Source organism: Rana temporaria, chromosome 4, assembly GCF_905171775.1.
Source record: "Rana temporaria chromosome 4, aRanTem1.1, whole genome shotgun sequence".
In the NCBI taxonomy this organism is placed as follows: Eukaryota; Metazoa; Chordata; class Amphibia; order Anura; family Ranidae; genus Rana; species Rana temporaria.
The window spans coordinates 370,821,158-370,847,372 of NC_053492.1; the positions used below are offsets into that span (position 1 = coordinate 370,821,158).

A 26,215-nucleotide genomic window follows, 5' to 3' on the forward strand; every position below is an offset into this window, starting at 1 on the left:
TGCAGTACTCTATAGGAGATGATAGAAAGTATCCTGTGATGTCCTGTATAGAACATACAATGTATGGGATGATACAGGAATGTATATAGGGGGGATAGTGGGATGATCGGAGGTATTCTATAGTTCTGTCACATATAGAATGTATAGATGTCACAGAGCTCCATGGGGGATGATGTATTTAGCCTGTCGTGTGACGTCATCGTGACACCAGGAACTAAGCGTAGCACGGCCATATTTTTGGTTGGAAAATTATTCTAAGTACATTCAATGCTGTTTTATTGGAGTTCACGTGAGTGGCTTTTTCTTATCTTCATGAAATGGTGTTTTAAAACATATTACGCTATCAAGAGGCTTTATTTTTCTCAATTAAAGACACACACTGTTGATCAATCTGGGTGTGCTTATGGGAGAATCATCTCTGGTGTAAGCATCAGAATTTGGAAGGAACTATATGTGACAAAGTTATCAGAGGAAGGGACCACCCTGGGAGCTGCCTAAAGATCACATTTGTGTGTGTTTGACCCTCTGTAATAGAGTGGTCATCTATATTTGGTAAGAGGCTGTGTGTGTCTCCAATCTGGAATTTTGTTCCTGCCTATCCCGATCAGTTCTAATTTCCCTCAAAAGGAAAAAAATTAGATGTACTATATCAGCACTCAAAATTTTTTACGCACAACTCGCATCTTGCGAGTGGAAAATGATGGCTGGTGAGCAAGGGTAGCCTGGGACTGGGGAGAAAGGGCGAGCACCGCCGGCAGGAGGGATTGAATGGGATCTGGTCGCCCATGGGGAAGAGAACGTGGAGGAAGAGAGAGGGTGGCAGGATTATCATAGGGGAAGAGAGGATGGTCGAATTAGAGCGGGTATAGCCCGCTGCAACAGTTTACTTTTAAATTGCCTCCGCTTGTGGTCACACACAGTCCCGCCTCCTGACCCAGCATCTGTGACAGACAGAACACTGGTCCAAGGCCGGTGTGGTTGTGTTTTGCCTGTCACAGGCACCGGGTCAGGAGGTGGGACGGTGTGTGACCGCGAACAGAGGCAATTCAAATGTAAGCTGTTACAGCGGGTAATCCCAGCTCTGTGATTTGGCCAGCTCTCCTCTTCCTCAACGCTCTATTTCCCTGTGATGATCCAGCCGCCCTCTTTCTTCCTCGATGAGGCTGCATTGGTGGGCACTGGTCACGCCGCAATAATGGGCACAGGTGAGGCTGCATTCATGGGCACTGATAAAGTTGTTAATTATATTTGTACCTTAACCACTTCCTTACCGGGCCTATTCTGGCACTCCTCTCCTACATGCAAAAATCATAATAAAATGGAGGTCATTGCAACTTGTTATCCCGCATGGTATTTGAGCAATAATTTTTCAAACACCTTTTTTTGGGGGGGGGGGGGGGGGGGCGGTTTCATGAATTAAAAAAAAAAAAAAAAACAGTAAAGTTAGCCCAATTTTTTTGTATAATGTGAAAGATTATGTTACCCAGAGTAAATAGATACCCAACATGTCACGCTTTAAAATTGCGCACACTCATGGAAAGGCTCCAAACTTCAGTACTTAAAAATCTCCATAGGCGACGCTTAATTCTTTTTTTTACAGATTACCAGTTTAGAGTTACAGAGGAGGTCTAGTGCCAGAATTGTTGCTGGCGCTCCAACGTATGCGGCAATACCTCACATGTGTGGTTTGAAGGACGTTTACATATGTGGGCGGGACTTAAGTGTGTGTGTTCGCTTCTGAGCGCAAGCTACTGGGGACAGGGCGTTTTTCATTTTTTTTTTATTACTATTATTTATTTTTTACTTAATTTTTTTATTTTTACACTTTTTTTTAAACCTTTTATTCCTATTAAACATCCCTTGTAATAGGAATGGTTAATGACAAGTACTCTTTATGGAGAGATGCGGGGTCAATAAGACCCCACATCTTTCCTCCAGGCTGGAAGGCATGAGATCGGGAAAAATAAATCACCGATCTCATGCTCACAGCCGCGATTGCGGCTTTGTTTACTTCCAGGTACCCGGGTGTGACATCATAACGTCGCGCCTAGGCCGCCAACGGTCATAGAGATGACTGGTGAACATCTGGTCACCAGTCATCCCTATGCTTCCCATCCGGCGCTGGCAGATCGTTTCTCCGGGTCCCCAATTTGACGGGAGAGCCCAGAGAAGCACCAGATGGTGGCGGGAAGGGAGGACGTCCCCTCTCGTCGCCTATAAGAATGATCAAGAGGCGGAACTGCCGATATGATCGTTCTTATGGTGCACAGAATTGCCGGCTGAAAAAATGGGTATCTGAATGATGCCTGTAGCTGCAGGCATCATTCAGATATCCCCACTGAAATTCAAGGACGTCATATGACGTACCTTGGGCGCAAAGTGGTTAATTCTGCATAAAACATTTAAGTGTCATTTCATGAGATAATTTATGAGGGCGTGTTTAGGGGTGGAATTAGGGGTGGGGCAACTCGTGGTGAGTAACTCTTAGGCCTCATTCACACTTAGGGCCGTTCGGGTCCGTCTGTCACGGACCTGAACGTCCGCTCCATGCATCGCTATGGAGTGTCGGATGTCAGCGGAGACATGTCCGCTGACATCCGACCCGCTAAAAACAGATGTATGGGGGCCACGTCCCCATCCGTCCATGCGGATCGGATCGGGTAAGATCTGATGAAAACGGACATGCTGTCCGTTTTCATCAGATCGCTCCATAGGGAGACAGTGGTGCCCCGACAAGCCCCTCCCCGCTCAGTGAGCAGAGAGGAGCTTGTCATCCGTCGGCTCAGTGGAGATCTGCGAAATGATCTCCCGCTGAGCCGACGGGAGCAGGCGGACTCCGTAGCGACGGAGTCCGCCAAGTGTGAATGAGGCCTTAAGGCCTGGCTAGTAGCTCAGGACTTGAACATTTTGAGCCCTGTACTATATAATACTTATGATATTGTAGGTCTTGTTTATTGCATCAAGCTGTCACTTCTCTTTGGGGAAAAGGACCTGTCATGCGCCTTACTTTTTTTTAAATGAAAAGCGATGCATCCTATGTTTTATATTATTTTACTTGTATTTATAGCTTTACTGCTGCTTTCACTTGGTTATTAAAATATGTCTGGGGATAAACTTGCATCTTCAGTATATTGTCATCTATACCGTGTAACTTAACCTACATTTAATGGCAATTTCTTACATATATTACCCTGCTCAAAACAGTTCTGCAGATTTGCACCTCCGGTATAATGTCATTCAAAGGAACTGCATGCTTTGCATTTCAATTAAATGATTGGTATTAGAGCAAGCAATTCCATCAAAAGAGAAATTATAGATATTTGATCCAGTTTGGCTAATTTAGATGGATGGCCTCATGTAAAAGCCCATTAAATAGATTATTATGCTCAGGCTACCATGCTTAGCTTCATTATTGCAGGCAACAAGATGACATCAATGTCTAGAATAATTTCTGAAGATGCAAAGAGTATTCTGTGTTAGAGAATTATGTTTATGTCCTGCTTTATTAATATGCTGTTAAAAAAACATTTAAAATATGTATAGGCAGGCAGTGATAAAATGCACACATGAAGATTAAAGCTGAGCTCTAGGCAGATATAAAAGCCAAAAGTCAATGCAGCGCTATAATCATTAATACATCCTGGGCCAGATTCACGTACAGCGGGCGCAGCGTAACGTAACCGATTTACGTTACACCGCCGCAAATTTTCTGTCTAAGTGCCCGATCCACAAAGCACTTACCTGGAAATTTGCGGCGGTGTATCGTAAATCCGTCCGGCGCAAGGCGGGCCAATTCAAATGGGGCGTGTACCATTTAAATTAGGCGCGCTCCCGCGCCGGACGTACTGCGCATGCTCCCGTCGCAAATTTCCCGACGTCCTTTGCGCGAAATTACGACGCGCCAACGTTTTGTGAATCGCGACGTCAAAAAATAGTTACGCCGGGAAAATTTAAAAATAATTCAAAAGCGACGCGGGAAAGACGGGCATACTTTAACATGGTGGAGTAATTTTCCACTTTGTTAAAGGTGCACTATCTTTGCGACAGAAAACTAACACTCGCGGCGACGTAACGACGAGAAAAAGCATTGTGGATCGCCGTAACTCCTAATTTGCATATCCGACGCTGGTTTACGACGCAAACTCCCCCCAGCAGCGGCCGCGGTACTGCATCCTAAGATCCGACAGTGTAAAACTATTACACCTGTCGGATCTTCTGGCTACCTATGCTTAACTGATTCTATGAATCAGTCGCATAGATAGAACAACAGATGCGACGGCGTATCAGGAGATACGCCATCGTATCTGCTTTGTGAATCTGGCCCCCTATTTTTAAAATGCAAGCGGTGTAAGCCCCTGCATCTGACCTGGCATCAGCCCCTTCCAGTACCTGTAAGTAGGGTTGGGGTGGGAGAGGAAAAAGCAGTACAAGGAGCAAATCACTTCATGTACTGACAAGAAATATGCTGGTTGGAAGAAAAGCAGAGGGACAGGGAGATGAGAAAATCATGGTGCTGCTTTTTTTCATTGCTCAATCACAGACCAGGGTGTGCCCAGTACAACCTTAGCTCAGAAGAAGTGGGTTGAATGATGCTGGTCATCAGACTGAACACATCTAGTGTCACAAAAAGTACTGCAGGAAGAATCTCCGGATTAAATGGGAATATTACACCAAAAGCTGGTTTGGTTATTTCCACTTGAAGACCAGGCTTTTTCTGGCACTTTTTGTTAAACGGTTTGTAACTTTAATTACTTGTTGACAGAAAATGTCTTAGTACCATCAAACATTATATAGCAGCAGAGGCCCTAGAGAATAAATTAGTGGGTTTTGGCATTTTTTTGTGTCACACATTATTTGTGCAGTGGTCTTTCAAATGCATTTTTTTTGTTAAAAATACACTTTTATTTTAATGTAAAAACAAAACAATACAGAATCCAATTTTTTGGTAAAATATAAAAGATGATGTTACGCCGGAAAATAGATAGCAAACATTACACACTTGCCCTTAAAAGCATTTGATCCCACCAAGACCTTTGAATGCTTTGGATTTTTGAAAATGGTGGCCTTGACATCCGATTAAACTGAAAGTGATGTCAGGTCATTACTTCCGGGTTACCATAGCCCAGAGCCAAACAAAGTCGATCTGGCCTTTGTTCGGGTCTCCGATCAGCTGGCAAAAGCAATGGGCTGGTCAATCGGGACTTCCAGTGGGACGGGTGATTTCGGTAAAGCCGTTGAAGGCAGCAGGGTGTTGGGGTGGGGACTGGATGTCCTCTCCTGCTGCTTGGAAAAGTAATCTAGTTAGCCGGTAGGATTGCTTTTACCAGAGAGCCAACCGTTGGCTCTAAAAAAAAGCCAATTGAAGTCCGGTGACATACCAGGTACATTACTGGTTGGCAAGTGGTTCATGGGCCAAACATGTTTATCTTGTTATTTTTAGCTGGGACGCTGCTTTAGCTAAACCAAAGAAGAAAATACCCAATAGAGAAGAGAAGGGATCACCGCTCCAGGTGGGTCACTATGTAGAGATGGACTGACTCAGGATACCGTGAGTGCTGGCAATGCACTGACCATGCATAAGATACAAAAAAAGAGGATGGATAGCCGCACTCCAATGACCAAACGGTTGTCTTTTATTCAAAAAAGCACAGCAAGTACATCACTTCATAGGTGCAACAAAGGAACAGGTAGATAGCCAACGCGTTTCGCACTGAGCTAGTGCTTAATCATGGCTTGGGAAAATACCCAAGACCATCTGAAAAAAAATTAAAAAAAAAATTAACATCACATTTATTGTAAGCATGTCCAGTGAATAGCCTGACAAAAACACTGTTCTGCTGATGTGCCAATCTCCGAAGAGTCTGCAAGAAGTGCTGGATGATGTTAAGTGCTTTGTAGATCTAAAATCCAAACTTTTTTTTTTTAGCTAGGAAAGGGTTAAAAATCCATCTTTTTCAATTTACCAAATGAGTGGAGATTTCTTCATAGCGAGTAAACCACAAAAATTGTCCCTATTGGAAACCGTTTTCTCTAATCCTGCTCCAATGACAACTATGAATATAGCATTTCCCCTCAAATTTCATGATTTATAACCCTTCCTACTAAGGCTCCATGCACACTAGGAGCAGAAAAAACTTCAACGTTTTTAGCTTGAAAAACGTGGCATAAAAGACGCAAAATGAAAGCATATTGTACAAAGTTTAGGCGAGTCTATGAGAGTTTAGTTTATAGGCGTTTTTTGCACTACACTCCCCTCTGCAAAAGTTTTTACTCCCACAACACACCTAAAACAACGTTGGCACTTGACGTTCAGAAGACATAAGAGGAGTTTAGGAGAGACTGACATTTTTACAGCTCCTAAACTCCTCCAGGAAACGCGATAGAGAAGGGTTTTTTTCCCTGCCTCTGAACGTCCCTGACAGAAAACGCCTGTAGCAGTCAATAATGTGCAAAGACACAGAGCACAATAGAAGTGCTTCTAGAGGCAGGAGAAAAAAACGCCTGTAGAATCAACGTTTTTTAAGTCCAGTGTGCATGGAGCCTCAAAGAGGAGGTCCGTCCACCCCTTGAAAAACGTCAGCAGCTACAAAATCCTGCAGCTGCTGACTTTTAATATATAGACAGACACTTACCTGTCCAGGGTGCCCGCATTGTTAGCACCACAGCCGTTCCTCGGATCGGCTGTCGGGTGCAGCCGTCACCCCCTTCCCCCTGAAAGGTGCCAAATGTGGTACCTGAGGGGGGGGGGGGGAGACGAACAAGCAGAAGTTCCACTTTTGGGTGGAACTCCGCTTTAATCCAAAACTAAAGAAAAGGCGTTTTTTATGCATTAGATGTGCTTTAAATCCTGTGCCGCCCAAAGCATAGGCTAGATCAGGAGTGGGCAATACATTTTCCCAGGGGGGCCAAATGAGAAACAAACTGTTTTGGGGGGCTGAATTTTAACTCTTTTAATATTAATTTTGGAGGAGGAGAGGAGTTTCTCCCTCGCGGGGCATGCTGGGGGAGGGTACTTCTAGAGCGGACGCCATGTTCTAGGGTGTTCTGTTCCAGGTTCCGGGTGCGGCACCCACCTTCAGGGTGCGTGCACATCACGGGCCCCGGCGATATGGCCTACACCAGGCTGGGGCGCACGTGCTACGTGGAGTTCTCGGCTCTGGGCCCTCAGGGCCCGGAGCAATTGAAGCTATGGCGGGGCCCCAGTCATCCACTGGGTCCCCAGAATTCTGAAGAAGATCCCAAGCGAGTTGTGCTGTTCAATGGGGAGTCAGTCTGAGGTGAACCCGGAGGCAGGTGATCCAACAGGGCCTAGACAAACCATCGGGGATCGAGGGGAGTGGACACTGACAGTTTGTTTGATGGCAACCTGTCAGTTGGTGACCATTTGAGAGACTACCTGAGGGAGATTCAGGCACTAACCTACCAAGGAGGATTTACCTCACTATCTATGTTCTGGAGAAGGGACCTGTGGCAGAGGTCCCGTTCTGACTTGTCAGACCGTGTGTGGGCCCCATCGGTCCGTTATCCTTCGGTCGAAAAATGTAGAACTTGCTTTAAAATTGAACAGATGGACGCCTAACCGATCGGTCAAAACCGACAGTTAGTACGCAAAAGCATCGGTTCAAAACCTGTGCATGCTCAGAATCAAGTCGACGCATGCTTGGAAGCATTGAACTTCATTTTTCTCAGCACGTTGTTGTGTTTTACGTCACCGCATTGGACTCAATCGGTTTTTAAACTGGTGTGTAGGCACATCAGATCATCAGTCAGCTTCATCGGTTAACCGATGAGGACTGTTCTCATCGGATGGACTGACCGCGTGTACAGGGCCTTAGAGTCCCATTGGAAGCAGGATTGTTTCTGCCATCCATAGGCCTGAGTCTGCAAGTTCTCCTTTCACCAACCTATCTCTATCTACCTAAAGTTAATTGTTTGCCGTGTTGGGCAAGAATAAAAGCACAGAAAACGACACTCTGCTGTTTGGACATTCCGTCATTTGCTTTCATCATCATCATCATCATCCCTAGACATATCACATAGGTAACCTAACATGCCGACCCAATCTAACCAGCGGCTCCTGCGGGGGTAGGTCTACAAAAAAAAGGTGCTAGCGTGGAGGTATTACACACATTAGTAAGTGGCAAATGTGTCCTATTAGTGATAGGTGGCACACAAGTCAAGGGCCAGTCTAGAGACCGTTAATCAAGATGGCAGACAACAGTGTTCGTGCGTGCATGAAACAGCACTTGATGATGAAGTTTCTTATGAACAAAGATGTAAAACCCGCAGACATCTACAGAAGACTTCAAGCATAGTATGGTGAGGAGACACCCAGACGCAGTAAGACATTTAAATGGTGTAAACATTTAAAAAATGGTCGTACGTCCGTCAGTGATGGTCCCAGCCATGGTAGTTCTTAGTCCACAGCAGTCATTCCTGTGAACAATTAGCGGTTGGAACGCCTGATCCTGGATAATCAATGCATAACCTGTCATGACAAATCTTTTTGTGGGAACAGTGAACACAATCATTCACAAACATTTGCATTTTCAAAACGTTAGCGTACGCCGGGTACCAAGACAGCTTTCTGCTTTTGGCCGGCACAAAAGAGTTGAAATCTGCACTGCGCTAAAGAGGCATTTTGACAGGGAAGGTCAGGATTTTCTGGGTTGTATCATTACATGTGACAAAACCTGGGCACATTTCACTCCAGAATCAAAACGAGCACCAAAGCAGTGGATTTCCTATCCTGTGGTGCCACTATCAACAGTGAATATTACTGTTGTGTTCTGAGTGATGTGCGTCTGTGGGAAAAAATGGCCTGGTTTGATCACCAAGGGTGTTTCTCCAGGACAAAGCACAAGCTCATACTGGTCATCACACTACGTGCACATTACAGCAACTCAACTAGGAGGTATTGCCACATCCCCTCACAGTCTGGACTTTACTCAAAGTGACTTCCACCTGTTTGGACCCCTAAAATAATTTCTCGGAGTTTTGCATCTCAGCACTGATGACAAGTGAAGCAGGCTGTCCTAGGATGGTTCAGACGTACTGACAAATCTTTCTATGCCAAAGATTTCCAGGCATTGGTTAACCACTTCAGCCCTGGAAGGATTTACTCCCTCTAATGACCAGGCCATTTTTTGCGATAGGGCACTGCATTACTTTAACGAACAATTTTTTTAATCAGATTTTTTGGATTTAAATAGATTTTTTTGACTTTGATCAAATTTATTTTAATAAAATGCTTTTGGAGTAAATATCTATCTGAAAAGTTTTCTATTTAAGATGCATTAGTCATTTCATTTATTCAGCATTAAATGGAGATTAGCTATGTAAAATGAGGCTGTATATCCTGCAATATATAAATATTTAGTAAACTCATTCAATGAATCCAAGCTCTGCTAGCTGAGATAACATGTACTGCATTGATGCATTCACACAATTTTACTATAACCATGACATAAAACAAAGTTCAGGAATATTCCTTTATCCCATTGTTTTACAAATCTATGTACACTTTAAACTGTATGATTGAATCGGTTCCGATATCTTTGTTTTACTAATCTGACAGTTTATTATACTAAATAGGAAACCTTCATTTTGTTTGCAAATATTAAAGATTCTAACTTCCAGACAGAATAAGGTCTTTACATTTAAAGAGCATCTGTCATTTCAGATCCATCATGGCAGCGCCTGTTAGCGGACACCCACTCACCTGCGGCGTCACTGCCGCATCACCAATCGTTCCATTAATGCGAATGAGACCATCGTGAGTCAACAGCGGGTCAGAGGAGGTGACAGTTGCTCTTTAAAAATTATGATTTAATTTGAGTTGATTTAAAACAAGTTATTTTACTAGTGATTTAAATTGTGATTAAAATCAACTTGATTTAAAGCGGGGGTTCACCCTGTTAAAAAAAAAAAAAAAATGTTTTTTTTTATTAGACCATTACATTCGGCATCGTAGCGCGAGCTACGGTATGCCGGTCTTACATTTTTTATCCCCGTACTCACTGTGCTATGGCTCATTGAAGATTCCGGGGAATGGGCGTTCCTATGGTGAGAGAAGGTGATTGACGGCCGGCCCTGGCACGTCACGCTTCTCCGGAAATAGCCGAAATAGGCTTGGCTATTCACGGCGCCTGCGCATAGCCTGTGCGCAGGCGCCGTGAATAGCCGAGACCTACTCCGGCTGTCTTCGGGGAGCGTGACGTGCCAGAGCCGGCCGTCAATCATCCTCCCTCTCCATAGGCACGCCCATTCCCCGCGAGAGTCGGATTCTTCAATCATCGATAGCACAGTGAGTACGGGGATTAAAAATTTAAGACCGGCATACCGTAGCTCGCGCTACGATGCCGAATGTAATGGTCTAATGATGTGAAGGAGGGTGAACCACCGCTTTAAATCAAATCCACCCTGGCATGGTTGTGTGATGTTGAATCCAAACAAAATTGATGTCCTTTTTTCCCACAAGTAGAGTTTTTTTTGGTGATATTCGATCACCCCTTTTTTTTTTTTGCACTATAAAACAATTAGCAACAATTTTGGAAAAAAAATAAATTTGTTTTACTTTCTGCTATAAAACATATCCAGCAAAAATATGTAAAAAAATCTAATTTCTTCATCAGTTTATGTTGTATATTGATTGGTTTGCACAACAGTTTGCATCCACAAACAATGGGATAGATTTAGGGACTTTTTTACTAGTAATGGGGGGAGATCAGTGATTTTTAGTGGGACTGTGACATTGCAGTGGACAAACAGTATAAATGACACTGGCAGGGAAGGGGTTAACATCAGGGGCAATAAAAGGGTTAAATGGGCAGTATAGGTTAGATTAAAAAAAAATATATGATTTTTGAACTCACCTTAAAATCCATTTCTCTGAGTTCATGGATGGACACAGCAGCAATTGACCTTAGGGTATTATCCTCCCTTTTAGGAGATTGACTAGGCAGAAAAACAGCATGTTAAGTGTTAAACACTCCACACAGCATAGTACCTCCCAGGGGGCGGTTCCCCCGGGTACATCCCCCATTCTCTGTTCTGCAGCCTCAGTTCGTAAACAAGCAGTACGAACAAAGGAGGGGTGGGTGCTGTGTCCGTCCATGAACTCAGAGAAATGGATTTTACGGCGAGTACAAAAATCCTATTTTCTCTTCCGTTCATGGACGGGACCAACCCCAGGTATTCCAGACGCTGAGACGGTACCAACACTGACTTCTGAACAATTAGCAGCCAACCAAATTCCCGGAGGGTCTGGCAGGTGATAGACACATCCACCTCTAACTCTGAGCTAGAAGAAGCTCTCAGAAGAAGATCGTCCAGGTATCCCACAACAGCAATCCCGCGCTGCCTAAGCAGGGCCAGAATCGCAGAAAGCACCTTGGTGAAAACCCTTGGCGCCGAAGCCAGGCCGAAAGGGAGGGCCACAAATTGAAAGTGGCCCCCCCCGACCGCAAAGAGCAGAAAACTCTGGTGCTTTGCGCATATGGGGATATGCAGGTACGCGTCCTTAATATCCAAGGACGCCAGAAAATCCCCCTGATGGAAGGCCGCCACTACAGAGCGAACCGACTGCATCCTGAACTTTTGCACTTTGACAAAACAGTTGAGGGCCTTGAGATACAGGATTGGACGGACCCTTTCCTTCTTGGGGACTACAAACAGATTGAAGTAAAACCCCTGAAACCGTTCCAGTAAAGGAACCGGCACGATCACTCCCCTGACCAGCAGATCCTTAACAGCCCCAAACAGGGCCTGCTAACAACCCGGAGGAAGCTAGAGGTTGGAAGGAAAAAATCTGTTTTTGGCGGACAAGAGAGAAACTCTATCTTGTACCCCGAGTAAACTGATTCGCAAACCCACCGGTCGGAAAGAAGAGACCTCCACCGAGCCGCGAATTTGCGAAGCCGGCCCCCCACCCGAGAGACGGGCGGGGGCAGACCTTCATGCGGAAGCAGGCTTTTCCGCAGGCTTGCGGAATCAGGGGCGCTTCTGCCCTTCAGCGGGCGCCTTAGCGCCCTGGGAACATTTACCTGCCGCACCGGGCGGATGAAACAAATTATTGGGGGCGGTAAAGGAGGGCCCCTGCATACAGCAAGGCTCATTCCCTTTACCAGATTGTGCAGAGTGCTCTTACCTTCCGTGGCATCTTTTATGTTGTCATCCAGAGACGCCCAAAAAAGCCGTTCACCCATAAAGGGCAAATCCACCAAGGCCTTCTTTGAAGACTGGCCTGCAGACCAACACTTCAGCCAGACAAGGCGGCGCAACACCACCGCGTAGGCCGAGGCCCTGGAGAGCAAGGGAAGCGTATCCAGGGCCGACTCACAGACAAATTTTAGGCCCTGCACCAACTGGGCGGCACAGTCCGAAGGTGCACCATGCTCCTCCAACTCCTGAAGCAACAACTTTGCCCGTTCGGTAGTGACACTAGAGCCCCAGCCAAGACCAGTCTCACCGCCGACCCCACCACTGTGAACATGGAGCGGGCCACAGCCTCAGCTCTCCTATCTGTGGGGTCCTTGAAAGCGGGAGCCCCTTCCACAGGTAACATGGTAGCCTTGTTCAGTCTAGACACAGGGGGGTCCACTGACGGAGGAGATGTCCACTTTTTCAGGAAGTCCTCCTCAAAAGGGTAATGGACCGCAAAGCATTTCGGAAAAGAAATTTTTTTTGCAGCCGACCCCATTCCTTGTACAAAAATCTTTTCAGATAAGGAACACAAGGAAACACTTTTGCAGTGCGGGTCGGCTTGCGGAAACCCAAAAGGAACTGACATCTCTGATGTCTCCGCCGAATCCTCAATTTTTTGAGTATCCCGCACCGCAGTGATAAGAGTTCCCACTAACGCCCTATCATGCGCTGACCCTGATGCAGAGTCATCCTCACTGTCCGTGTGGACTAGGCCTGCATCCTCTGACACCTCAGAACCAGGGGCGGAAGCAGTAGCAGGGCAGATTCCATGTCAGAGGCATCCCCAGAAGAAGGCAGGCGCTTTTTACCCCCCCTCTGGCCACGCGCCGCTTCAATCCTGGCAACAAATGCCTCAAGGACTGCCGTCATAGCATCCACAGAGGCCGCAGGAACAGGGGCACTAAGGGTTAATTCCGGCATGTCTGGGGGAGAAGCATCCGGTTCGGACGCCATGCTGACCCACCCAATAGCCACCCTAATGCCGCGTACACACCATCACTTTATGTGATGAAAAAAAACGACACTTTCTGTGAAGTAAAAAACGAAGTTTTTGAAACTTCAATTTTCAAAGACGAAGTTGCCTACACACCATCGTTTTCTCACAATGATCTTGCAAAGTGAGGTTACGTTCCACCACGTTTTACCATTGAAGCTTGCTTCATAAGTAGCTTCTGGGCATGCGTGGATGAAAAACGTCTTAGAAAACGACGTTTTTTGCTACACACGGTCAATTTCTGTGAAGTAAAAAGTGCACTTTTGAAAAAACGACACATAAAATTGAAGCATGCTTCAATTTTTTTTGGTCGTTTTTTTACAAGACATAAAACAACGTTTTCCCCCACACACAGTCAATTAAAGTGACGTTTTTAAAAACGTCATTTTTTTTCATCACATAAAGTGATGGTGTGTACGCGGCATTAGACTGCAAGGCAAGATCCACAGGCCACCCACCCGGCCGCAGCAGAGAACAGGGGACCCCCCAGAGGACTCACCACCCGACCAGGCTGTACTGCTGCTGTCTGCCCCAGAGCGCTGTCCGTGCTGTGCCATCCCTTAGGAAGTGTGCCGTTCACGCCATTATTCTAGCCACTAGAGGCAAAAACCCCATCCAAAATGGCCACCGACATGCAAATAGAGCATGTGGGCTACAAGAAAATGGCCACCGAACTCGAATAAAGGCGACGGGCGCCGCTAAAATGGCGGCCGTGATGCACAGTAAAAACACACACACAGTGACACAGTGAAAAACACACAGAAGGCCCCCCTCCGCACACATGGCAGTAAAACAGCACCCCCGATAGCAGACACAGCCCCCAGCCACAGGATGGAGCCCCCCAGGCGGACCCCCCACCTCACAGCCGACCACCCAGAACGCGGGGAAGGAGGGAGAGGAAAGCAGGGCGGACCCCCGATCGACCTCCCCAGGAATGCACCAGCCGCACGACCCCGCCAAAGCAAGGGGACTGCTACTTACCCGTCCTGTGACCACCGGCTGGAGGCATCCCGGACAGAACCAACGTCCACGCAGTTATGGCATGGCTGTCGGCCCGACACACTGTGACACGGACATAGAGCCCGGCCATATGTGTGCCCTGGAGCGTATAGCTCACTGACCACCCGTGGAGCAACGAGGCATGTCGTGGACGGCCCAGCGCGTAGCTAAAGGCTGGCTCGATGGCCGAACTTGGGGGGACTACAAGGATCGAGGATCCAGCCTGTCACCCAGTCGGCAGTTGATTGTAGATCTCAGGATCCAAAAATGCAGGAAAAACAAAAAAGAAAAGCAAGAAAATTGCAAAAAAAGACCTCAGAGCACATGGGCCCAGAGGAGCCATGTCATCTCCTTGCTAGGGAGAAAAAAACTGAGGCTACAGCACAGAGAATGGGGGATGTACCCGGGGGAACCGCCCCCTGGGAGGTACTATGCTGTGTGGAGTGTTTAACACTTAACATGCTGTTTTTCTGCCTAGTCAATCTCCTAAAAGGGAGGATAATACCCTAAGGTCAATTGCTGCTGTGTCTGTCCATGAACAGAAGAGGAAAAAAAAAATCACAAACATGTCATACTTACCTCCACTGTGCAGTTTGTTTTGCACAGAGTGGCCCCAATCCTCCTGTTCTGGGGTCCCACGGCGGCTGTCTCTGCACCTCCCCCCGCTAAAGATAACCCCCTCTGGGAAGTTCTTTCCCAAGGGAGTTAGCTTTTGGGTGCGCTCCTGTGTCATACACTTGGCGTCCATAGAGCCAAGTGTATGGCTCGGCCCCCGCCCCCGGCGGCCGTGTCATTGGATGTGATTGACAGCAGCGGGAGGCAATGGCTGCGCTGCTATCAATCTATCCAATCAATGGCCATACTCCGTGGAGAAGAGGACACGCACAGCAGGTGAACAGGCTCAGGTAAGTAAAACAGGGGGGCTGGGGGGGGGGGGGCATGACAGCGAGGTGTTTTTTCACCTTAATGCAAAGGATGCATTAAGGTGAAAAACCATGAACCTTTAAAACCCCTTTAACATGTGTTCTCTGGGTGTGTTTACCAACTGTGTGGGGGATGCTGACACTGGACAAGAGATCTGTGTTCCTGAATACTAGGAATCACAGAGCACTCTCTTAGTGACAGAATGAAAGTCTGCCTTGTTTGCATAGGCAGACCGCCGTTCTGTCATTCCCGAGAACAATTGAGGGGGGGCCAGACCAGGGAGCGCTTACAACGTACAGGTTGCTGCAGTCAGGGCCGCCATCAGGGGGGTACAGGCAGTACACCTGTAAGGGGCCCGGAGGTCCCCAGGGGCCCGGATGGAAACCCCCTTTTAAAAAAAAAAAAAATATTATTATTATTTTTTTTTTTTAGGGGTCCGGAAGTCCCCAGGGGCCCGGAAGCCCCTTTTATTTATTTTTTAGAAAAAATATCTATTTTTTTAAATATATTTTTATTTTATTTTTTATTAAAGGGCCAATTTTTTTTAATTTTTTTTTTTAGAGGTCCAGAGGTCCCCAGGGCAACCCCCCTTTTTTCATATAATTTTTTTTTTTTTTTTATATTATTTTATTTCTTATTTATATATATATATATATATATATATATATATATATATATATATATATATATATATATATATATATATATATATATATATATATATATATATATATATATATATATATATATATATATATTTAATTAAAAGGCTCAGAGGTCCCCAGGGCCCTGGATGTCAACCCCCCCTTTTTTTTTTTATAAATGTTTATTTTAATTTTTTTTATATATTTTTTTTAATTTATTTTTTATTAAAGAGTCCAGAGGTCCCGGATTGGCAACCCCCCTTTTTTTTTTTGTAATTTCTTTAAAAAAATATATATATATTAAATTATATTTTTTATTTCTTTTTTTGTTTTTATTAAGGGCCCCCTTTTTTATATATATTTTTCTATATTTCTTCTTTTTTTTTGTAAAGGGCCCCCCCTTCTCAATTTCATGTGGCAGCACCCCCCCCCCCCCCAGTTCTCTACTCCAGGGGGCCCATGCCTGAAGCTGTGTTAGGGGCCCCATAATTCCTGATGGCGGCCCTGGCTGCAGTATAAGTTTGGTGGGCGGTCCGGAACTGGTTTAACGCTGGGATACGTGTATAAATGTAGCAGGGAAGCATGTCGAAAAATAAACGCAGTTTCCACTTCTTGAAATTGATTACATTATATAAACTCAAAAGTCCCGGTTTGCCTTGAATGCCCCTCGTACGATTCAACACAACACATTACATCACTTCTGAAGTTGTATGGTACTAAAAATGTCAGAACTTTAGTAATCTCTTCATTTACGATATGAGACTAGCATGCAAAAAAAAATATATAATAATTTATCATCAATTATATATTCTCATTGTGTGCATGAGGCTAAAGCATCAGTGCAATTATGTAGGGGGAAGGAGAATTAATCATTCGAGTCTCTATACATGAAAATGCTAGTTCATTTGGCTAATTTTTTTATGTGTAGTTTTGGGGGCTCACTAACTAAACCTGCCAAACATGGGAACACACAGGTTTGTTTTATGTAGGGCCGAAACAACTAATCGATTAATCGACAACTAATCGATTATGAAATTAATCGATTACAATTTTCAAAATCGATTAATCGGCCAGTAACATAATGGGGTTAAAAAAAAAAAATTAGCCCTTTATAGTACAAAAAAGCAAATCACTACTGTAAATATTACTTTCACTGACCCACAGTAAAAAAATGAACCCCTTACAGTAGCGATTATTTGCTCTTTTTGTACTTATTTTTGTTTTTTTTACCCCATTATGTTACTAAACATCTCAGGGTTGGGGTCACACCTCTGTTTTTTGGTGCTTTTTGAAGAAACGCACTACAGTTCATTTACATGTTTTCCTATGGGACACAATTTCACACCCATGATTTTTTTTCAGCTGCTGCGTATTTGGAAAAGGCAAGGATTTTTTAACACAAAACGGTGCTATTTTTTTTTTTTTTTTTTGGTTCAATATACTTCAATGGAGAAGCTGCAGAATGTGTTTTTGCGGCAATTTGTGTTTTGTAATCTGCCCAACAACAAATTGGCCCGAAAAAAAATAAAACATTTTTATTTATTTTTTTAAGGCTATTATCCGATTAATCGAAACAATAATCGGCCAACTAATCGATTATGAAAATAATCGTTAGTTGCAGCCCTAGTTTTATGTATGTCTACCTATTCAAACACAAGGGATAAGAGCACTAAATTGATTAAAAAACAAATAAGGAAAATTATGTAACTACAAAAAAGCACACTTTTTTTTAACAATATAGACAATACAACAAATCTGCACACACCAAAATGATATAATGTAAAAGCTCATTTATAGAATTAGCCAAAATACAATTAAAAGCTCATTTATTGTAAAGTAGTAAAATAAAGTAACATGACACATTCATCCACAAGAGTTCCAGTGTGCTGCCCACCTGTGCTCCCCGATCATTGACCAGTTCCACAGACCATCTGCCTTCATATTGGATCCATACAAATATCCCTCCATCTGCATCGCACGTTGCCAGCTTTTGGAATGGCTCGTTCCATCTCACTAACACCACCTGAAAAACAACACAAACAAGATCAATCAACATTACCAAAGGCTGCATGATCCTAATATATCTACACTTGTTATGATTCATTAACTTCTAATTTATCTTTCCAAGTTGAAACTGTCAACCTTTTATCACTGCATACAAAATGTGTGCGGTTTAAAGATATGCAGAAAACAATTCCAAGAGAGCTTGATGAATTATCACATTGACTCCACTCCAATGTAAGTAAGCCTATATGCAGGAAATCTTTAGTTTATTAACTGTAGGTTAGGCAAGGGGGTTTGGGGGGCATGCCCTTCGAAATGCATAGCACAGAAGACCCGGGGAGCAGAAATTGAGAACCTAAAAGTATTTCAGAACCACAGTCAAGCCAAGGTAGAAGTATCTGTCACTGACCAAAGTGCAAAAGATTAGTGGTTGCCGCAATTTATCTTGGTGGCATAGGTGCAAAGTATGGCTTTAGGTCATGGCCCAGTTTGTTCTTTGATCACATTTTCCAATAAGAATCGTCAATTCCCAGAGCAATATGCAGGTTATCAGACTACGGGGTTGATTTACTAAAATTGTATATGAGTGCGAAATCTGGTGTAGCTCTGCACAGAAACTAGTACTCATACAAATGCTCCAATACCTGAAACTAGGGTTGTCCCGATACCACTTTTTTAGGACCGAGTACAAGTACCGATACTTTTTTTCATGTAGTCGCCGATACCGAATACCGATACTTTTTTTAAATGTCATGTGACAGTTTTCATACCACAATACAGACTAAGGATATTTTCTTTAGAATTATGAAGAACTATAACTCAAGACATTATAAAAGAATAAAAATGAGTAAAAATGAATAAAAATGTTTTATTTGCTTGTCACGCAGTAGTTAAAAACTCAAAGAATTTTCATAGAACATGTTGATAAATACAAAAAAAGTATTCTATTTAGGTATCGGGAGCATTTGCGCGAGTACGAGTACTCCCGCAAATACTCGGTATCGGTCCCGATACCGATACTAGTATCGGTATCTGGACAACCCTACCTGAAACGTATAACTTGCAGTGTGATTTGAGCCCATACAAAATGAATGGGCTAAAATAGTACTTTAAAAAACCGCATGTGATTTGAACAGAAAGGTGTTGTGATTACTGTCCGAATTGCATGTGGTTTCCTCGCATTGGCGGGTCGTAGTAACATCCGATTATTGTGCTGTCATAGAATCTGAGTGATTGGGCATGTTGGGAATGTGGTCTTCCAATCATTGATGAGATAGAACCCGATAGGCTACCATGCACAGTTGCACCAGATTTTGCACTCTCTAGTTTTAGTAAAATCGACCCCTATGAATTCCTGAACACTGTAAATAAAACCAGTGATTAACTCTCTTAGACCCCTTCCACACTGGGGGGGTTTTCAGGCACTTTAGCCCTGGAAATAGCCTCTGCAAACTGCCTCCCATTCATTGACTTTCTCACTAGGGCGGTGCGCTTGTGGGATGTACTGAAAAGTCCTGCAAGCAGCATCTTTGGGGCGGTTTGAGAACGCTGTATTTAGCACTCTTAAAGTGGAGGTTCACCCAAAAACCTTTTTTTTTTAACATTAGATTGAGGCTCGTTTTGTCAAGGGGAATCGGGTGTTTTTTTACAATCGAAGCCGTACTTACCGTTGTAGAGATGCATCTTCTCCGCCGCTTCCGGGTATGGGCTGCGGGACTGGGCGTTCCTACTTGATTGACAGGCTTCCGACGGTCGCATACATCGCGTCACGATTTTCCGAAAGTAGCCGAACGTCGGTGCGCAGGCGCCGTATAGAGCCGCACCGACGTTCGGCTTCTTTCGGCTACTCGTGACGCGATGTATGCGACCGTCGGAAGCCTGTTAATCAAATAGGAACGCCCAGTCCCGAAGACCATACCCGGAAGCGGCGGAGAAGTTCGCTCTCTAAAACGATAAGTACTGCTTCGATTTTAAAAAACTACCGATTCCCCTTGACAAAATGAGCATCAATCTAATGTTAAAAAAAAAAATTTCGGGTGAACTCCCGCTTTAAAACACCCTGCCCATTGGAATGAATAGGCAGCGCTTCCGAAGTGCCTGAAAAGGGCTTTGGAAGCGCCGCAACACAGGAGTTTTTAACCCCTTCTTGGGGGTTAAAAGCGCCCCGCTAGCAGCCAAAAAGCGCCGGTTAAACAGCACCTCTAAAACGCGAACGTGGTCACGGCCCCGGTGTGAAAGGGGTCTTTTTGGTCTTGTTATCTATTTTTAAAACTTTGATAAAGAGCTGATCACATCTTGAATCATGTATACACGATTACAACTCAATATAAATGTATTACCATGTAATTACAAGTGCAATTTTTTTAAAAAGAGGAACTGCAGTCTGCTCACATAATTTGTAATAAAAACATCTTTGTCATTCTGAAGCGTCCCTCCAACCACTTTGCATAGTATTATTTTTTTCAAAATTGTATTTTTATTGGGTTTTTAACCACTTAAGCCCCGGACCATTATGCAGGTTAAGGACCTTGACCCTTTTTGCGATTCGGCACTGCGTCGATTTAACTGATAATTGTGCGGTCGTGCGACGTGGCTCCCAAACAAAATTGGCGTCCTTTTTTTCCCACAAATAGAGCTTTGTTGTGGTGGTATTTGATCACCTCTGCGGTTTTATTTTTTGTGCTATAAACAAAAATAGAGCGACAATTTTATTTCTTTCTATATTTTTTACTTTTTGCTATAATAAATATCCCCCAAAAATATATAAAAAAACATAATTTTTGGTAAAGAAAAAAAAATTAAAACGCAATAAGCGTTTATTGATTGGTTTGCACAAAAGGTATAGCGTTTACAAAATAGGGGATAGTTTTATGGCATTTTTATTAATTTTTTTTTTTTTTACTAGTAATGGCGGCGATCAGTGATTTTTTTTCATGACTGCGACATTATGGTGGACACATCGGACACTTTTGACACATTTTTGGGACCATTGTCATTTTCACAGCGAAAAGTGCTATAAAAATTAACCGATTACTGTGAAAATGACACTGGCAGTGAAGAGGTTAACCAGGAGGGGGCACTGTAGGGGTAAAGTGTGCCCTAAGGGAGTGTTCTTACTGTGGGGGGGCGTGGCTGTGCGTGTGACCATCAGTGACAGTCACACTAGGAAGCACGGGGAGAGGTTTGTTTCCACCTACCTCTCCCCGTTGTTCCTCTGTGACCCGATCGTGGGACACCGCCGGCGACCGGGTCAGCTGTTCCTGCAGGGGGCGGCCACAGAGGAGAGGACCGTAAATAAGTCTTTTGGCAGCTCACAAAATATAGGAAATTAGCCGATTGACTTTTTTGGTTATGCCTGAAAGACCCAATAGATAATTTAAGGGATCAAGTGGAAGGAACACGTCCACTACCTTTTGTATTAGTAGCATCATTTCATGCCAAAAGGGTTGGATCATACAACATTGCCAGAAAATATGAAATAAAATATCTGTCAGTCCCGCAAAACCAGCAGTGTGCCGAGACTGAGGAATCATATTTGTGAATGACATCAGGGGTTTTATACCAAAACATTAAAAATATTAATGGATGTTTCCCTTTGAGTTACACATTTGGAAAACTTGAAAGTAGAGGACCAGATTCTGTCCCAAAATTTGCTTACAAGAAAAACGGTTAAAAACGCCAAACATAGGCACTTCTGGTGGGACGGTCGGGGTAACACGTCACATCCGGTCACGTCTAGAACCTTACGCATTGCGTCACGTCACGTCACTTCATCATTAGTTGTTACACTATTTTGTGCACTCACCCAATTTTGGACTTTTTTCCCTTATTTTTGATTTTCCATTGTAAGGAAATTTTTTTCACTGTTTGTTCCTTGTGGTTATATGTGACATTTTATCACATATGTGACCTCATATTTTAGATTGTGATCACTGTATTATTGCTACACTGTTTTCTTTCATCATTTCAGTTTGCGCTCATCACCCAATTTTCATTCAGCATACTGTCAATGTTGGAAGTGAGCACAATGTAATGTTAGAAAAATGTTTTTAGGGGGAACCTCCGCTTTAATGTCTCATAGAAATAAGTGCAAAACAAGCTTCTACGGAATAACTCACGTTTCATACCACTGCATCAAAGCAAATAGACAATGCTTTTATTTCAGTTCTTGTTCACCTCTACAGCATTATGCCTGTAAGGGTTGTATCGTAAATCTTACCTAATGCAGACATGAAGGCTGCCCCAGCCCTCCTCCTTCTAAAAAAACCTAGTTGCCAGGCTATTTAATGGACACAATGGGGGTTTATTTACTAAAACTGGAGCATGCATAGAAACCAATCAGCTTCCAGGTTTTATAGTCAAAGCTTATTAGAACAAGTTGAAATTAGAAGCTGATTGGCTACTATGCGCAGCTGCAACAGATATTGAGTGCTGCCGTTTTAGTAAAATCTTCCCCAATGTCATCGGTAGGAATGGGCTCAGGTGTGTTCAGGATTCCACCTGCCGATCCCGCCAGGAAGTCGACATTGTACACCGCTAATCACAGGCAGTGAGACATTTCCCGATCTACAGCTGCACAGATCAATAAATATTTCACTGCCTGTGATTAGCCATGTGCAGTGTCGGCTTCCTGGCGGGATCGGGCAGGTGGGATCTCCAACAGGTCTGTGATTAGCCGTGTGCAGTGTCGGCTTCCTGGTAGCAAGTATTCAGACCAGGAAAGTTAGAACTATGCAGATAGAGTCTTAATGCGATTCTGAGTTAGCACCTCAAAGAACTGAATTCAGAAGGTCATCATTAGGGATGAGCTCCGGCGTGCTAATCACAGGCAGTGAGACATTTCCTGATCTACAGCTGCACAGATCAAGAAATCTTTCACTGCCTGTGATTAGCCATGTGCAGTGTCGGCTTCCTGACGGGATCTCCAACTGGCCTGTGATTAGCCGTGTGCAGTGTCGGCTTCCTGGCGGGATCGGGTAGGTGGGATCTCCAACAGGTCTGTGATTAGCCGTGTGCAGTGTCGGCTTCCTGGTAGCAAATATTCAGACCAGGAAAGTCAGAACTATGCAGATAGAGTCTTAATGCGATTCTGAGTTAGCACCTCAAAGAACTGAATTCAGAGGGTCATCATTAGGGATGAGCTCCGGCGTGTTCGCACAGTTCACGTGCAGAGCCCACCAGGAGGGCTATACGGCGCTGCGCTAACCACAGACAGGGAGACATTTCCCGATCTCTGCAGCCGAGCCTGTAATTAGTGCAGCGCCGTGCAGACTTCCTGGCGGGCTCTGCATGTGGACTGTGCGAACACGCCGGAGCTCATCCCTAGTCATTGTGACAGCCAGGAAATTAGCCAAAAGGGAAGACCTGCAATGATAGACTCATCAATATACTCTGAAAATGGTCTCCTTCATAAGCACTGTAAACATGTAATATATTTCTATTAGTGTATCTTTCATTACAATTATAATTCTAAACAAACAGACCATTTTATTGTGAAAATTGTGTTCTTTAGTATATAGTTCAAAATAAAATTGCTAGTCTCTAAACCAGGGGTCTCAAACTCAAATAAACCAGGGGTCTCAAACTCAAATTACCTGAGGGCCACAAGACAAGTTTTCATATGCCATGGGGGGCCGCATGCAAACTTTCAAACTTCAAAAACAACAGTACTGGTGTCAGCGAACACATTATTAACCCCCAGCACTGGTATCAGCGAGCGCATTATTACCACCAGCACTGGTGTCAGCGAGCGCATTATTACCACCAGCACTGGTGTAAGTCAGGGTTTGACAAATTTGCTTGGAATCTAGGAGCCAGCTAAAAAAGTTAGGAGCCAGAAAACGCACCCCGTCCCGACGAGCTTGCGCGCAGAAGCGAACACATACGTGAGCAGCGCCCGCATATGTAAACGGTGTTCAAACCACACATGTGAGGTATCGCCGCGATTGGTAGAGTGAGAGCAATAATTCTAGCTCCTCTCTAACTTAAAACATGCAACCTGTAGATTTTTTTAAACGTCGCCTATGAAGATTTTAAAGGGTAAAAAAGTTTGTCGGCATTCCACAAGCGGACACAATTTTGAAGCGTGACATGTTGGGTATGAATTTACTCGGCGTAACATTATCTTTCATAATATTAAAAAAAATGGGGATAACTTTACTGTTGTCTTATTTTTTAATTTAAAAAAGTGTAATTTTTTCCCAAAAAAGTGCGCTTGTAAGACCGCTGCGCAAATACGGCGTAACAGAAAGTATTGCAACGATCGCTATTTTATTCTCTAGGGTGTTAGGATAAAAAATATATATAATGTTTGGGGGTTCTAATTAGAGGGAAGAATATGGCAGTGAAAATAGTGTAAAATGACATTAGAATTGCTGTTTAACTTGTAATGCTTAACTTGTAATGCCAACGGCCACCACCAGATGGCGCCAGCTCACATCTGGTGGTAATTACTTGTAATACCAACGGCTCACCACCAGATGGCTCCAGCTCAAAATAAAAAAAAAAATAAAAAAAATTTTTTTTTTTTTGCTCCCCTCACTTCCACCCTGCCTGCGGGCCATTTATAACTGGTCCGCGGGCCGCAAATGGCCCGCGGGCCGGTACTTTGAGACCACTGCTCTAAACAATCCCCCTTTAGTCTTGTATGGTGCCTATTTTTGGCTGGCGTACACATGACAACTGTGGTGTGCTGAGATTGCAGCTACATTACCTTAGCTCACAGGCTTTGTATGGTAAAAGGTTTGAGAAAAATAAAATAAAACCCAGCAGCAGCATATGACCCCTATAACTGGATGCCAAGGTGTAAAGTAACATTAAAGTGGATAATATGAGGTGATCCACAGTATAAAAAGTGAGAAATCCACCCCTCCCCCACATAACACATCCTGGTAATATACAATGACCTGTGGATCACCTCATATTATGATAAACATAACATAACATATGATAAACATGTCAAAGCTAGATATGTAAATAACCTGTCACTCAAAGCAAGGAGAGAGGAATTTTTATTTAGACAGGTTTTTATCTGGAAGTCTGTTTTTTTTCACTGAACAATAAAAGAGGATTGCTCAGAGCTGGATTAACTCTGTGTGGCAAGACTGGGCACAGATGATAGGAAATCTTATATTGTACATTGTGATATCAAAAAAATAAATAAAAAAATTGGGGTTTACATCCACTTTAATGCTAAATAATATACAGTATTTTATTTTTCTTACCCAATTTCATCCTACTTCTTCATGAAACAAATGTCAATTACCAGATAAGATAATGAATTATTCAGCAAGAATGGTTCTTATCACAAGCTCACAGATTATGATCAATAGAGCCAGAATCAATGGCACTACTTACATGAAAGGGATGCTATGCAATAGAGGGAAAAAAATATTTAACGTCAGCTCATCAGCTATGGGAATTAAATTGGAATATTTTTCATCACAAAAAGGTTAGTCACTATAGACACAGAATAGATAAGCTTTAAAACAACTACTATTATTCTGCAAAAAAAAAACACTATCACTAGGAAAATCACGCGGGCAGTTTAAGGCTATACCTCATAGATATCAATTGTAAAGAAATGTATTATTGCATAACGAGTCCTATTATAATAGTCTTTATATTTGTTTACTGCATGGTTTATGTTAGGACAGTGGTTCTCAACCTTTTAGTGCCGTGACCCCTTGATAAAATTTGCCAAGTTGTGGGGACCCCTAACAGTAAAATTATTTTCGTAGCGTGGGTTATCAGCACCCAAGGCAAGACAAGTAATTTGCGCCCCTAACCCACGGACACTTAGCGCTCCCTGAGTCCTCCATTTGTACAGTATTGAAACCTCATATGGTACATTTTAGGATGTATCTCTCTTTCTCTTTGTTCTCCTTTTTTTTCCCCTTTTATCTCTCGCTATCCTAATTTCTTATTTTTTCCCCATCCCTCTCTCTAACCATCTTTCTTGTTTTTGCTCTTATTCTTTCTCTCACTTTTTCTTTCTTCCTCCCCCTCTTTTCATCTCCCTTCCACGTATTCTCTACTTTAATTCCTTCTCTTACTCCTTGGTGGGGGTTGGGATCAGTGGCATCACATGTAGTGTTACTCACTGTGTCTCCGACTTTGTGGTGTCTCGTAGCATTGACACCTATGTTGAAATCAGGATATAGGGTCTCCTCCAGCCCCTCCCACCTCACAATCCTCGCCAGTCAGCGGACCTCTAGTCTCTGCCCCCCAGTCATGCCGTGAACTGAATGGGCGGCTGCGAAGAGGCTGAGTGGGCGATTGTGTGCTCCAGGAACAGCCCAGCTGGGTTGCCATCGGCTCCGGAGACAGCCCCGCTGAGCAGCTGCAAGAGGGTTGAGAGAGTGGTGCAGGCTTCAGGAACAGCCCAGGATTTGGTGACCCCTGGCAAATCATCATTTGACCCCCGAGGGGGTCCCAACCCCCAGGT

General features: G+C 43.8%; 1 protein-coding gene across 1 annotated transcript in view; it reads right to left on the bottom strand.

The window, feature by feature from the left end:
• Nucleotides 1–26,215, bottom strand: part of TULP4 (TUB like protein 4) — a 197,404-nt gene that overhangs the window by 88,351 nt on the left and 82,838 nt on the right. Inside the window, exon 3 of the mRNA XM_040350948.1 lies at nucleotides 17,660–17,788. Within this exon, the coding sequence (XP_040206882.1) occupies nucleotides 17,660–17,788 (129 nt within the window). The remainder of the gene's footprint in view (nucleotides 1–17,659; nucleotides 17,789–26,215) is intronic.